Raw genomic sequence first — 16526 nt, 5'->3', positions numbered from 1 at the left:
TGTTATGTACGTATGATGTATTAAATTCATATACTCCTGACTTTCCCAATGACTCTGGAGAGTTCAGAAGCAAAATGAAAAACAAGAGTAGACAAGAATAAAAGATGGCAAAAATTGGACGGGAATGAAAAAAAGAAATGGACCCCAAGGGGCCTTCAATCACCCTCGCTAAGGCCTGGGCAAGTGTGACCCATCTCTCAACATGCATTCTAGATAGGGAATGAAAAAACGTCACTACATGCAACTTTCAGGTGACAGCAAACAGGATGTTCAGATGTTGTATCTTCAGGGGACTTCCTGCATATTGATAGTTTTTTAAATTTTTACGTTTTATGTATTTATATGTATTTATGGTTTTAATGTTTTGTGTGAACCGCCCAGAGTCCCCCATTGGGGAGAGATGGGCAGGGAGAAATTTAATAAATAAATAAAAATAAATAAAAACATATGAGGCTCTGTTCCCACCCTCAAAGAAAATCCCCACACAGGAACGGATCCCCAGTGCCTTGCAGCATGGCTCTTAAGGCTAGAATTAGTAGCAGCAACAATGGGAAGCTGCCTTTCAGAGAAGATGATCTGCCAGTACTGATTTCCCTCAGAGGCCCCTCTAGTCAGGAGCATCAGGGTTCCCTAGGACACAGTGTGAGATTCTCAGCTGCAGACTAGGACTCTCTTTTGAAGAAGGAGGAATTCCAACCTATGGGAGGAAAGGAACCAGATTATCCCTGCGTACCTCTCGGCTTTCAATCACCAGCTCGCTCACACAGCGCAGGAACATGTTTTCACCTTGGCTGTCCTTCTCGTTCCTGAACCAAAGATCACAAAGCAGTCAGTACTGCAGATTCCATTTTGCCACTGCAGTCATTCAAATCATGAACAGCCTTTCACTTAAGAACTGCAGGAGCCAACCTGAGAAAATAGAAGTACTGCAAAGCTTCACGGGGGTCTGTAGACTCAAACTTGCGGGTGTACAGCATCAGGAGTCGAACAAAATTCAAGCGCCGGATGGCTGGAGGGTCACCAGCCTCATGGCTCACTGGAACGTGATGAGACAAAATATTATGCAACAGCATCATATTGCTCAAGAAAGAATGATGGGTGCCCAGAAGGGCAAAATCTACATTTAGAAGCAATCCGCTTCGAGTTCCCAGAGATTCAGAAGGCAAAGATGGATATCGCCATCATAAGCTACTTGAAAACCTCCCCAAGGGCCTTAATTTGACAACTTCCGATGAGAAAAGCTACTAGGAAGACAGTAAGACAGAGATTCTGATTTTGCTGTGCAGATTTCTACCATCAGGTTCTACAAAACCTAGATATCCCTCTCTGATGATTGGGTAGCTGAAGTGCCAATCAAAGCATGGCAACCTGAGGCACATCCTTCCAGTTTAAATTCCAGAAGGATGGAGGGAGAGAGATTTAGGAGGTGTAGCTGGAAGGATAGGTCTAAGACAGCCCAGAGTCCTAGTCTAGGAATATCTTTATCAGGGAGATAGGGCTAGGCAAGTACTGACTGACTGTAGAATCAAATGAACCTGTTTGGAAACCTTTTTAAGTTAACAAATAAATGTCAATTTGTTTGTCTAAATGTTAACCAAGTGGCTGTCCTGCATTTTCTCCATGTTCCACCTAAACATGGTACCCACAGAAAAGTAGAGGAGAGAAAAAAAATTCTAAATCAGAAAAGGATTTAGTAGTAGCAGCAAGACAGCTAGATCCTGTAGACATCTTCCAGAGTTTATGGAATTTCATCAATTTTAAATAACGAAATATAGTAAGAAAACAATACAACCAGGAAAGTAACAATAGCCTCTAATCACATTGGTTGTGACATGTCAATCTAACTTCCAGCTTCTGATAAAATGTTTACTGGGAAAGCAAGTGAGTTCTGTCACTTTCAACTTTTTAGACTTTTTGTTTTTAAGACTTCAAATACCAGACAGGGCTTAATTACTGGGAGGGAGGAAAAAAAGTGCTCTTAGATTTAGGGCTCACAAGATTTGAAGGTTCATATCTTCTCCCACACATGAAAGCAGGACAGTAAGCTCATTCTCCTGATGTTCATTTATTTTTTTCAACTGTGGATATGCTGCCTGCCACAATGTGGTGACAATCACCAGTACTGGTGACTTTTATAACTGCAACAGCTGTTAATGGGATTAGCCGAGAAAACCAAAAACAAAACTTTCATTGACAGGCAATATACTGTTGTTAGCAAGAGGCCACTGTATCATAATTCTTAGAGGTGCTTTCAGTAAGCCAAGAATAAGAACAAAATACTGGATTAGTCTGATCCATGAACTGCTCCCATAAGTCACTCTGTGGACAGCTATTTTTTAAACCCAGGAGTCATGCCTCTTAAGAAAAGAAATGCTGATGAAAGAGGGACGTCACTGGAAGGGACATATCCCCCGATTTTTCAGCCCTTATTTTATCTCACAAAAAAGTAGGGTAAGCCTAATCTTATTCATTTATCAGATTAGGTATATTGAGCTTCACTTCATTTAAAAAAATAAAAAATATATATTATTGAAAACTCAATATGCTGCCAAAAGTTGGCAGTGCAATGCTGCAGAATTCTGGCAGGTATATGTCACCTGTCCATTGCTCACTTCTGCCTTAGAAGATTATAAATTAGCCATCCTACACAATTCATGCATGGTTGTGAGGTCATAACATCTCCCTTTAGGTCACTGGAATGCCAGTGGTCTACTTACAAGAAAGTTATTCATCAGCCTAATTATTTAAAGCGTTGTGCTCTTCCTCAGGTCTATCATATGACAGTTCAGATGGTTTGCCATCTAATCCATGAAGGATTCGAAGGGTGCCATGACCGACAGCCCAACAAAACTTACACAGTTGTGCACTCTGCCCAGAAGATTTCAGCAGCAGTTTCAGTTCAAAAAGGACCAAGGCAACATGAACAGCATGGCAACGCAAGCGTTCTGTACGGAAAAGGAAAGCAATGGCGGCTTCAAACTGAGCGGTCAGGAACAAGACTTGGAAGTAGAGGAACGGCTGCTGGTTCACCACAAAATGTGATTCACCTGAAGAAAATCACAAGGAAAGGGAGAGAACATTTTACAGCTGATACTCAAGAATGCAGATTTCACTTGTCACAACATGTCAGGCAAGCAGAAATATTGCTAAATGTTTATTTTATTGGTATTCTGCTTTTCTACTCTGGAAAGCACTCTAGCCAACTAGCAGTATTTAAAAGAACAACTGCAGAATATAAGAACTTTACCACTCAGGTTAAAATTAACAGTGTCACAAGTATCAAACTCTTTCAACGATGTACATTTGGATGTAACAGAGGCACTTTGACTTCCCTACAGCATAATCTCAGAGCAATGCAGGAGGAGGCCCTCTCCTGAGTGCCAGGAATTTTTCTTTATTTGATTTATCTCTCTCCTCTCTTCTGGAAGCCCGAGAGAGCATCTTCATAGCCAGACAGATTTAACAGGAAAACTGCAGAACATTCGAAGGCAGATGGAATCATAAACATTTCTTAAATATTACTCCTAACATTAGATATTGGTATCAGTCTGGCTTTTGAAGAAAAAGTCATGAATTGCCAGTTTCTGATCTTCACTATCTACTGAAGCCAAGATGCCATTGTTGTACAAGAATGTTTCCTTTGTTATGACGTGTCAATTTATTTGACAAACTCATTTTAAGAAATCCCAGCATCAGATCTACTCAAGATCTGGGGTCACCTTTTTGCATAATTGAATTTTATTTTCAAAAACCTCCAGGTTCTGTCTTTAGATGAACTTACCATAATCTTCAAGCAGTTGCTTCTGGAACTGGGACAAAGTCAACCTGTCTTGTGGTGCACTGGAACTGTTATCATCAAAGCAAACCTGGTTCAGCTAGATAAAAGATGGAAAAAGTAACTTCTGCATCACTCTTCCTTTCCCAATGGATGCATGCAATACAGTCTTTCTCCAGAAGCCAAGGATGCATCGAAAAACCAAAGATGCAGTCCACAGCAATGATGGACCTAAGTATGAAGCTTTAAAGAGATGTTTTTTCACTAATACACAGGGGGGCTTGAATCTCACATTATGCCTCAGTCAAAAATGAATAGGCTGGGACAAAGCACACTTTTTCAGCCTCAATCTGTAATCTTTGAAATAGAAATAATAAGGTTCTACCTCACTGAGTTGCTGTAGTCTGCTGTAAAACAGAATTACCATTTTATAACCAGATACCCAAATAAAGAAAACAGGAGTAACTTCATTGCAATCAATAGAATAATTAAAACTTTGTTCACGAACATCAATTTTAAGTCAGTGGAAAATAATATATGTATCCACTTGACCATTTACCCTGGAGAAGAAGCCACTAGACAAAATCTCTTAATCTCTAAAAATCTATCCCGTATCATTGTCCTTGAGCTAATTAGATGAATCTAATCCTGAAAACGTAATGGCTGCATTAATATCAAGCAAGCTATATATACCCTTGACCGGTTGTATGGGGTACATCCAGCAATATTTTGGATGTCAGAACATCCCAACCCACACAGATCCAGGGAACAGATCAACTAAATGGACACTGTAGTTCCTGTATGATCCTAAACCATGGCTAGTTTAACCAGGTTTTTTCTGATTAATTCATAAATGGCAGGGGTTATGGAATATGCGAAACCATAAAAACGGTTTATAAACCACAAGGGAGCAAGGGGAAATCATGTAATATATTAAGCCAAAATCTAACCAATAGCCTCATGGCTTAGAATGATGGTTGAACCCTGATGATGTGCTGATAAAAGTAACTACAATGATTCAGCAGAACAGGAAAACATCCAGAAACAGATGACATACTTTCCAGAATTACAACAAACAGAAAGAGAAAAGAAAGTATTGGTCTTGATCCAATACCTAAATGCACAAGTATGAGATCTCCTGGAGCAGTGACGTCTACTGTACAGGTGCTGCATTGGAGCAGGTTCAGTCCAATGTCTTTTTTGTTTAAAACCCATCACCTTGTGAGATAGGGCCATCTTCAGTTAGTGCTTTAAGTTTATATGAGGAGGAAGAAAAATAAATACCAACAAACAATGGCAGCTCAAAAATTTTGAAGGAAAGCTGATTACCTTCAGCCAAAGATAATCTTCTGTTTTATCAGCAACTTCACTGTGGTTATCAGCAATATCACATCGGCCTATAATGCAGTAGACGGCTCTTTTGTAAGGGTCGGTGTTGTTTCTCAGAGCCCGTCTGTAATGAAGACGAACTTTGTTCTCGGTGACAGGAGAAAGCCTACAATTTAAAAAAGGGAAGCTGAAATTGAGCATCTTTAAACAGCCAGATTTGGAGCTTTCTTCTCCTCAAAGCAGCTGCTCACGCTGCAAATGTGGTCTCTCAAACCAAGCAGATTCCCTGCAACAGAGATACCTTTTCATGATGCCCGTGCTGACTGAACTCGACTGCTCATGTAGTTCACAGTACTTTATATTGCAAAAACAGAACCAATAATACAACTTCAGTAAACCAGCAGAGTTATCTCATGGATTTAAAGAACAGATCCAAAGTCTTTCCCACCAAAATAATGTAGCTTTACATTAAGAAAGAGTGATTAACTTTAAAAACAGATACATTCTATTTGAAGTAAAAATAAAGTGCATTTTCAAATGGATGTACCTTCTGAGAGCCTCAACTGCTTCAGAATCATTAATTTAAGCTATCAAACTTCTTGTGTGCAACTTGAAAACTTGAAGCTATCTTTTCTTCAAGTTGATGAAAGGATGAGCAGAAATCCCCAGGGTTTAAATTTCCAAGCAGAATCATGATATCCTGTGGAATTACTACTCCTGCCTACTGCCACCCACTGACACTCATAATTTTTCCTGGCCTCTTCGGGCATTACCCAAGTACCTTTTGTCTTTGCTGTGCATGTATTCCTGGAACCAAGTTTTAAAATCTCCCAGCTGGTGCTGAGCTAGATTGACGACTTGCATTGCTGCCATTAAGTCCCCACATCGCATGCAATAGTAAATGATCGCCCAAACAGGATGACCTTCCACTTCCCCATCCTAAAAAAACAGAAGCAGACAAATGTGCAGAGAAGATTTTACTTGTTACTGTAACTAAGACCTCAAATTTAGAGATGGGAAACATATGCCTAAACTGCAAGTGGCACATACAATTGACTGAATGTTCCTCTGTATAAACATATGCCTTGCAGACAAATTTAAAAAAAAAAACAGGCTTGGTGAAATTCAAATCCTGGCTGTCTCTTTGAAAAGGTGCTTTTCTATGTGCAAATATTTTTAGAAATTATTTTTGCATATTCATGAATGCAAATTTCATCTATCAGGCGCTTCCAAAGATGCGGGGAGCCATTTTAGCAAATTTCCATTTACACTGATGTCTTTGTGCTCCAGACAGATGGAGAATTCTTCAGAATGGTATGGAGGATGATACAGGTCAGAAGGGAATTGGTGAACGCTGGCTCTCCCTTCTTTTATTTGTGGAAGACTTAGCTACAGAAAATATCTTTATGTGAATGAAAAGATACCACCAGGGACCATCCATTATCTTTTCTTGATGCAGTTTTTCATCACCAAATCATCACACTGGGAAGAATCTTAGAGGTTATATAGCAGAAATCCCTGCTCAATACAGCATCTTCCCTGCATTTGCTTACATTCTGCCAATGAAGAAAAATTCACTACCTTGCCAAGCAATTTACAGAACCCCACCATCAAACCAATGTTATTCTTAGAAATGTTCTCCGAATGTTCAGTCAACATCTGGTTCTTTGCGGTTTCCACCCATTTAATTCTAGGATTTTCTCTGAAGATACCAAGGAAAAAAACTGATATCTTTTCAAGGTAACATTCTTTATGTATTGGGCCTATCAAATGTTTAGTTTCTCCCTTGTCAGCTTAAACATACCAGGCGGTTTCTCTTATATCTCATAGGTGTGCTGTTTAAAATGTGGCACCTAGACCCAGAAATGATCTTCCACAAGCAGCTTGATAAGTGGTGATCAAGATGTAACAGTTACTTACTTATTCATTCATTTAAACCATTTATATAGCTGCTTATCTCACAATACAGTGACTCTAAGCAGCGAACAAGGATTAAAACCAAAACCAAAGACAATATACATAACAACCAAAAACAACAAAATGATACATAAAAATATGTGCAAGGTCTAAAAACAATCCACTTCTAATGATCTTAGGCTGTGTAAGTGCATCTTCTGGGGAGAAAGCTTAAGACTGCAATTAATATTTTCAGCAACTTTTTAAAAGAACAGAGCACCCCTCGCAATGTCTGTAAAGCTAATACAAAGTGCACATTTGCAAACATTATAAACTCTCCACCTGACAACTGCATTTCTGCCCAGGTAAGTGAATAAGGAAGCACAGTAAAGCAAGGATGCCAGGACCATGGTGGCCTGGAGGCACCTACCTGGAGCCCTGGGACAGACACTGGGAGTTTGATGTTCAAGAAACTGCGGACTAACTGATAGGTTCCAGGTACTCCACCCAGCTGGGCTTGGTGCAAATTTCCAAAGACGGTCATCAAAGTGTAGTTCTTGTAGCTGCAAGGAATCAGCCATGGCTGATCAGTCAGGATAGCTGTATGCCCATTTACTGGTTTCACTCAAAATATGCTCAAAGAGAACTCAGAAATTCTTAAAATAATAATACTACAAGTGTTATTTCCATTCCTATCCTTTCCTTTCCCCAGTCTATCTGAGTCCTGCTCAGCCATGTGACACTTCTCAGCAGCCTTCAGCACTGCTTCTCCTAACCTCCAATCTGGCAGCTGAGCAACTGTGTTACTTCAGCACCTCTTCCTCCAAAGTGATTACAATTTGTGGGTACTCTGAAATGTGTAGTAAAAGGTAGCGTACCCCATATGTTGGCAAGGCATTTTGGAATTTGAAATACAGTGGTGTAATTTTGTACTGTTCCTGACTAGGTCATTTTCATCTTAAACGTCCAATTTTAGCTGTTTGATTTTTACTTCATTTGCACATTTGTATGCTACCTCAGAAAGAGGTGAATGAATGACGGCTGAAACTGGGTCCCTGGCAAAGAATTTCTAAAGTTTCCCTGAGCTTTTAATTTCTGAAAGCACCACTTGTGGAGGACAGATAGGAACAAAGGTATGCATCTTTCTGCACTGCCTTTTGAAATTCAGAAGGGATTTGGATGATTTTAATTATTCAGAGAGGTAATCAATCCTTCCAGGCCTCAGTCAGAGGAATAGTCAGAAAGGATGGCAGATCTTGAAGAAAGAATGGATATCATGTCATGGCAGACAAATGGCAGCTTCCTGGGTTTTTTCCCCCCCATTTAAGGACTCGTACCTTTGCTCAAGATATTGTAAGGCCTGCCTTACAAACTCCATCTGCACCTCCATGCTTGTCCGTATTTTCAGTGCATCACTTGCAGGAACCAGCAGAACATCAGTCATTTGTTTCACCATGGCCCACAAGTCAGCAATGTTCTGCAACAAGAGTGAGTCAAGATGAGAGAAGTAGCTACCTTGAGACACAGCTCTATACCAAATGGCATTTAAAAGATATGAGCTAGTGATGGCTAGGCTCCATTATATATACACACTGGCCAAAACCAGGGCTGTGCACATGGCTCCCTTGAATTGCAATAGCTTTAATGAGTTGAAGCCTTTTCAGGCTAACCTGGAAACCTGCAAAATAGCAGCTGCTTTAATGAGTAGCAGAAAGGCACAGAGCTTGTGAGAAATCCAAAACACCTTCTCCAAAGTATTTTCAGAGCAGGCACAGACGTAACTGAAAACCACAGTGCTAACCATCCTCATATTTGCAAGTCAGAGAGACACTATAAATTTGAACCATCAGCAAGTTAGCTTCATTCTTGTCCTTCAAGAATTTAGGTGGTGGGGGTGGAAATGGGGCACCCTATTAAGAAGTCCTATCACTGATCTGCAATTCTTGTAGCAAGGGGTATCCACAGGGCATGTTCAATAAGTCAACATGACAGCCACAATGGTGCAATTGGAATTCTATGCGTTTTTTATGTGCGCTGTGTGTGCGACATACGTATAGGACTGTGCCTGGAAAAATATTTGACAGGTTAATAGTTGAGAGAAAGCTTACCAATTCTTTTTAACGCCTCTCCCATTTATGGGGTTTCCCTAGTGCAGGAAATACTCAGAATAAGACACAAATATACGGTTTCCTGAAAGCAAGTTCACATTCAGAATTCATACCCATATGGGTGCGAATTGTCAGAAAAGGTAATAGAGAGCAGGAGATGAAAGGTTCAAATGGCTCCACATAATGACTGTGGTGTATTTTCACAGAACAGGGAACTTGTGGGAAGATGTGGACAAGAATGGTGGCTCACTAGATCCAGCAACAAAGACTTGTCATGAACTTTGATCTACTGAAGGGCTTAATAAATGGAATACATTTATCTTGGTCTAGGGTATGTGCTTTGCAGGTCTTTATTTATATTTAAAAACCAACCAGCTTTGCCCTTAGTGGTAGACTGCTAATCAAAACTAAATAAAGAATCAGAATAATTTCTTAGGCTAAATCATAAATAATACCTTATCATCCAATTCTGTCACAGCAGTACAAAGGTCTACCAAATTGGGCTGAAGATGTCCATTCACAATCTTCTCATTATACATATAAATCTAAAACAGAGCAACAGTGAGCAGATTTCCACCATACCATTAATGCAATTCAATTCCATCCTTCCCGTAATACCCCCACACACACTGCTTAAATGCAAGACAATCTAGATATCCACTGGACGATCTTGAGGGAGCTTTCCCATATTTCTTCACTTCCACTATTTTGGGAATTTTGTAGCTAAGATGGCTCAGGGGAATAGGAGGAGAAAGTATGCCCCTCCACATCCATTCCAAAGAGAATGCATTTCATGCTGCTTTGAATGGATGATCTAATGACAACAGAGAAGAAGTAGTTGTGGCTGACAGTGAACCCAGTCCAAAGTTTCAAGTGGTTGTCCAAAACTCTTGGATCTGTACATGTGTTTTAACTCTAGGGCCAGATAGAAAGTGGGATACAGTACAGTAAAATAAAGAGAATCCCCAATGTGTCATCAGTACACTTCTTGCTAGAAATAATACAGATGTATTGATGAAGAGTTCCTTAATTTCCCTGAGATCTGGAAATTTTGGAGAACCTGCTGCAGTTATCCCAACAAGGACTGTTACTCAAAATGCATTTTATTTTATTAAATCAGAAAAAAACCCACAGGTTTTATATCCTTAAGGTGACTGGAATTAAACTTCAGTGGGTGACTGTGGATCTGAGTCCAACATTCCAAATACTCTTAAGCACACAAGCATATTATTTTACAGTGGCTGTTCATAGCTGATGATGATCCACAATGAACATAGCCTCAAATAAAATGGGGCTTCTAGAATGCTATGTGTCATCTGCACAGCTTAGTCTGGCCAGCTGAAATTAGATCTTCAGACCAGTGTCTTAAGATCTTTAAAATGACTGGACATATGTATGATTTCATTTTGCAAAAGGTGCCACAAGTGTTTTTGTTATAGCAAGGCGTGGGATGACTGGAGGGAGAGGGCAAAAAAACAAAAAGTCAAGGCGGTGGCCCGAACCCTGCAGTCAAAGCCTTTTCCTTTCCTTACACATGCTACAATTGGCACAAATCTGAAATTGGCACAGATTTTAAAGATCTTTGTTGGAGGAAAAACCCCAGGGATTCCTAAAACCGCTCTTGGCTAAAGTGGGAGATTCAGGTAACAAAGATGGGGTACTCACTTGTCGGGCATATGCCATCTCTGTGTTATCTAATGAACTGCGACCTGGTGGTGGCAACTCACTGACGTAACTAGGCTGTTGAGAGAAGACAAAACAGGCTGGTCACCCATGGGTTTCTTGGTCAGGGAAGTAAGTAAGTGACATGCATGTCATGATGCCGTCATGCAAATGACACACATTATGTAATCTGCATCTTCAGCACAATGTCATGGTGCACGTGACTGTGACTTGATGCAAATTAATATGTACCACCTATGTGATGTCATGACACACATGGCATACTGTGGCTTGTATCAGACACTGCTGCATTACCACATTCTTGAATGCAGTCTTCCCCAGTACAGGTAGCCCTCATTTAACAACGCTAATTGGGGCTGGAAACTCCATAATTAAGCAACATTGTCATAAGTCAAAAAACCACATGACTGTGCCGCTTAATGACAGCATTCCAGCTGCCATTGTTAAATAAGGACCACGCAGGTTGTTAAACAAGGACCTCACATGACCGCAACTTCCAACTTCCTGCCAGCTTCCCCAGGGACTTTGCTTGTGGGAAGCCAGCATGGAAGATCACAAATCGCAATCACATGACCGCAGGGCACTGTGACGGCTGGAACTTCAAGGACCAGTCGTAGCTACCACTCGTTCAGCACTGTTATAAGTTTGAATGGTCGCTGAACAAGTGGTTGTTAAACAAGGATCACCTGTACACAATTTGGGGACCTACAAAATCCAACCCTTCCATTGGGCACAGTGATGGGCAAGGCTGAATTAATGCAACTCATTTCTCACCCATATAGCTATTGGCCTCTACTATGGGCTGCTGTAAAAACTGCTAAAGGAAGCTACAGACATAACCAGCTGTGGGCAGGAGGAAAGAAACACATTCCCCTAGGAATCCTGAGTCAGAACCATGGTGAAAAAAAATGCCCAAATTATCCCATATAGAATCCTGATGACAGCATAAGTAAATGCTGATTCTCCTTCTAGAAAAGCAGCAAAAATTGCACCCATTCACTCCCCAGCAGCAGGTGCATCTCTGAAAGGTATATGTGTTTGTATGTATGTGTGTATCCCCTGATTTATGTATGCTGTCCATACAGTATATCATTTACTTATTCTCTACGCATCTCCAAATTAAGAAAAGCGTTTTGCAATTGGTAAAATTATGCATACTTTTCTTACTTTACATGATTCAGTCTTCAGTTTTCAGTACTTATGAAGTGGCCAACCAGAAATCCTGCTTCCCTGCCTTCCGAATTTTTTATTCTTTATAACTTCTAAGATTTTACTTCTCTGCCCATACAAATCCAACATACTTTCATGTCATCACATCTAGAAATTTGTTCCTTAAAAAAAAAATCTATGTACACAGATCCAAAAAAAGTATGCAAATTTTAAAAAAAACTGTATTGAACGTTGCCTTTACTGAATATAGCTTCTGTTTTTGAGGATGAAAAAAAAATACAGGACACTAATTCATTAGAACGAAAAGCAGAAAATACTGGAGCAATGCACTGAGGCAAAATGGTGCTTTGGGGCACATAGGGGCGCTCACATAGCACCTGTTTGCGCATTCTTAAAGCATCTGTGTCTTTTCCCAGGATCACGTGTTTGCCCTCCACAGCTGCAGCACAATCCTGGCAAAATACATGTTTGGTTTCAGGAACTGCAGATTGACGCTCAGGGAAAACCAAATGAAAAGAAGCCAAATTGCAGAGGACTTTCAATTCTATTGAAAAAGCGCTGGGAAGCTGCTTCCACTAAGTCACACAGGTGCCCACCTCAGATGCTGTACTGTGCTTAAGCAATGCGCCATGACTGAGCACAAACCAGATGAAACACGGCACTAACACCTCAACGTGAAGAACAAAAGCACGCCCCAGCCTTGTATCGATCTGTTAGAGGCACAAACGGCAAACGATTGCAGCACAGCAAAAATATCCTTCCATTTGATTTTGCATGAGTAACAATTGTTGCAGCATTCAATAAATCTTTAGAGCCTGAAATATAGTCAAATTAGTTTAGAAACGAGAAATTTTTGTGACAAGCTATTTTGCCCTGATTGGCTTTTCCACTGCAAACTGAGGGACAATTCTGCAACAGAAAAAGTCACCAATCTGAATGCATCTCCCTCTCCTTTATTTAGCTTCACCTGCTGCAAACCGCAAGCACCAAAACATGCATTATTCACACAAGCTTTCCACAGCCAAAGCCTCGCCAAGTGGGCATGGCTATCCATCCACTGCAAGTTTTAGGAAATGAGTGGAAACCACACTGCCAAGCCCGCCCTTGCTGCTTTTGCCCAGCCTCTGTGCTGAACACACTCAAAAGGGGCAGGAAGATGGGAGACACCATCTTTTAGGGAGACCATAGTAGAACGATGTTGCTCCTCAGCTGCTGTTGAAACAGGATAGATCGTGGCTGTGCTTTATTACAAAAAAGATAGAAAAGGGAAAAGATGACTGGAGGAAGGTGAGACAAACAAGTGGATCCCAGAGGTAGATTCTTGATCTGTGTGTTCTTGGACTACACAATTAAGCTAAACTGAGTCTCTGATATTTTTCCTTTTATCCAGCTAGCACGCCCTTCAGTTTAGTGAGCTGTACAAACATCAAAGGAGACGGGATCTGTAGGCTGCCTTCTTTGAACTACAAAGATTGTCCTGGTAATTGATTTTATTTAAGTGTAACGTGTGGGTTGTTTTTTTTTTTTAACCAGTCCAAAACTTGTAAATTGGTTCTTTTGCTGACCTGCCTCCTGCTGCATTTGGATCTGTGCCTTTCATCTGATTCTCCAAATAAAGGTATCAATTAAAACCCTATTATATTTGAAGGATAAGCATCTGTCTCTCACACAGACATTTTTGCTCAAAAAGGGTATAAGTGCAATCTGCATTAAACAACTGGCTTTTAACACCGCAGATGCACTTCAAACCTCCCGGGCCTTTGACTCTGAAGCTGAGAACAGAACAGCCTATCAAGGGTTTCTGATGCTCTTATGGCAATACACTTAGATCATGCCAGGCATAACATGAGAGTAAAACAGAACAGAATGACAGATCGTGTTTCAATCTTAATCATTTGTGGAGTGTAACAGAGGCTTTCTCAATGGTATTTTCCCCCTTTCTCTGAGATTCTGCAACCCCTACAAATACAAACGGACCTTTTAATATTTGGCCATCAAGGACAAGTTACAAGTGACCAGTTCAGAACAAATCTCAGAACTGTATGGTTGAAAGGAAGGTTAAGTTCATATAACCCGCAGAAGTAACTGAAAGCTTTCCAAAATAGCTTGCCAAGTCCATTAAGCTCAGCCACTGCAGAGCAGCAAGTGATCATACCTACTTTCCAGCACCATTTCATCTACATTCCCATTACTGAAAAAACGTGGAAGATTGCTGAGGCTATACAGTGAGTTGTCAGCAGAACAACTTCCAAGAGCGAAGCACTTCCATAAAGAAAATGTTTCCATGATTAGAACAGACTTGAAGGAAGGGGACAAATCCCAGCATCTCCCTGAGATGTTCAATTATTTCCAATTTGCAGTATAAGACCCCTAGCCAATTCACACAAGCAAACAGAAAAGGAAATTCAGGGTTCTATAAACGTTTCTAATGAAGAGCATTTTAAAAAGAAAGTGGAGATAGGGGAATCAGTGCTTTAAAAAAAAACTATAACTAGGGATATGTATGCTGTGATTCTGTGCAAGCCAGAGGATAAGTACTTATTTTTTTAAAAGAATAAATTTGTAGGAGCAATGGATATAAAGATCTTTTAGAACTGTAGGGGCAGAGAAGTAATAGAGAATAAAAGATTCAGAAGCTGGGAAGTAGTTTTACTGGCTTCTCTCAGGCCAAACCCAGGCCACATAAAAATAAGAAAAAATGCAGAATAAATCAAGAAAAAGATGTTCAGTGTTAGCAGTGGCGGAATTCAGCTTTTCTTGATGAAGAATTCTGAGCTGCTTAGAGAATAAGTAATTTAATTATTTTATTACAGAGAGGATAACAAAGCTTGCAAATTACAAAATTGCTAAAAACAAACAAGCAAACAAAATCTTGAAGTCCAACAAATAGCTAGTTAATTCAAGCCAATAATTTTAAGAATGTGAACTGCTCCAGACTCCAAAAGATACCTCGTTTTCCTGCGTGAAATCCAGAGTGTCTTCTCCAGAAGCCAGCAGTGTATGAAGGATCCGTTGCTTCACCTGTTCCCACTCGACCAGCATTGATTCTCGATGATACTCTTCTGCCATAGCAAAGGTCTAGGAGAAATTGATAGAAAAAGGCCAAACCATCATCCTATTACAAAGAGGCTATAAAATATATCTGTTATCATCTGCTGAAGAATGAGAAGAATAATCTGCCCTGGCTAAAATGTCCCAATCCAGCTTCCCAAATGTGCTTATCTTCTCCTTAATTCCAAGAGTCACTGGCTGTCAGAACAGATGGAGCAATGTTCCAATGCAGCATAAAGAAAGTTCCTCTGCCCCCTGCATCTCCACTGCACCAACACAATTATCATCTTGGACTTCCATCTCATTTCTCTGTAAATTAGAACTGCAGGCATTGCAGCAGATTCTAAACAAATTTCCCCCAAACTTTCTAGGATTAAGATGATTCCCAGTAAGCAAGGCTCTTGGGCTCTAACACTATCAAACTTTAAAACCACTGAAAGTAAAATTACACTAAATATGGTTTTCACCCATAATTTATTCATTATCTTAAAAACCATATTTAATTGATTTAGGAAATCCAAAGTGGGGTACTATAAATACTTTTGGGAATTGATGGGCTGGAGAGACAAAGGGAAGATCAATAAGTTCTGTGGGGTGAAAAAATACACCATGAGCAAGTATGGAGCATCTAGCCCTGTTTTAAACTGCCAAATGCCTATGCTCATTTATTGCACTTCAGTTATCTCTCAGTTATCAGCTCCTCAGGGGCTCAGATGGTCTTTCCTATAATTGACTGCCTAATCCTTTACGCTGAAAAAGGTAGGTTGAACCCTTGCTCATTTCATGTAAAGCAAGTGAACTGAATGAAACCAATATTCTAATTTCCACAAAAACACTCATTCTTCTCTGATGTATAGAATCATCCATAACAGATCAGAAGTTCCATTCACTTGTTTTTAAACAAGGTGGTGTCCCAATTATTTTCCCTATAAACTTGGAAAGTTTTCAGTGATGATTAGATGTACCAACTGAAATAATCAGCCTTTCCAAAATAATACAGAAAGATGTTGATTAATATAAGGCAATTTTGAGAGGTACAGTATCTTTTATGAATTATGTTTATAGTTAATTCTTGATTACTTGCCTACAGTTTTAAAAAGTACGTTACACTATGCAGAGCTCCAAGTAGATTGAGCAAATCCTCTCCCTAAACTTCTTGAAGTACTTGGTATATGAGACTGAGTCCTCTGAATATATACATTTTTTCAAACACTTAATACTATTGATTGGGAAAATCCCATGAGTTTAAGAAACTATTTGTACTTGCCTCATTTGAAACCAACTTGGAATCTGTGGCCAATTTTCATGCAGATTTGATTATTTGGGGGTTTTTTGCTTTTGTTTTTGTTTTGGCAACAATACAGTAGTCATTTGACATTGTCTTCTAGATTTTTTTTTTTAATTTCTAATTTAGCCCATTCCCATGAATAATCAAGTCTATAATCCTAGAAAGTCTTCAAAGTGACCTGATTTCTCCCTATATTTAGAAGTTGGGTGATCAAGGAATGGGAAAA

General features: G+C 39.8%; 1 protein-coding gene across 1 annotated transcript in view; it reads right to left on the bottom strand.

Moving 5' to 3' along the window:
• NUP93 (nucleoporin 93) overlaps positions 1 to 16526 on the bottom strand; it is a 92010-nt gene that overhangs the window by 13766 nt on the left and 61718 nt on the right. Inside the window, exons 5-15 of the mRNA XM_007434233.3 lie at positions 14911 to 15039; positions 10774 to 10848; positions 9564 to 9653; positions 8338 to 8477; positions 7431 to 7563; positions 5886 to 6043; positions 5105 to 5270; positions 3782 to 3875; positions 2856 to 3047; positions 910 to 1036; positions 734 to 806 (exon numbers count right to left, since the gene is read on the bottom strand). Of these exons, the coding sequence (XP_007434295.1) occupies positions 734 to 806; positions 910 to 1036; positions 2856 to 3047; positions 3782 to 3875; positions 5105 to 5270; positions 5886 to 6043; positions 7431 to 7563; positions 8338 to 8477; positions 9564 to 9653; positions 10774 to 10848; positions 14911 to 15039 (1377 nt within the window). The remainder of the gene's footprint in view (positions 1 to 733; positions 807 to 909; positions 1037 to 2855; positions 3048 to 3781; positions 3876 to 5104; positions 5271 to 5885; positions 6044 to 7430; positions 7564 to 8337; positions 8478 to 9563; positions 9654 to 10773; positions 10849 to 14910; positions 15040 to 16526) is intronic.

The sequence above is a fragment of the Python bivittatus genome, unplaced genomic scaffold (assembly GCF_059951505.1).
Source record: "Python bivittatus isolate LINGU-HERP-01145 unplaced genomic scaffold, Pbiv_v1 ctg000190_np1212, whole genome shotgun sequence".
NCBI lineage: Eukaryota > Metazoa > Chordata > Lepidosauria > Squamata > Pythonidae > Python > Python bivittatus.
This window is presented reverse-complemented; position numbering and strand designations above follow the sequence as displayed.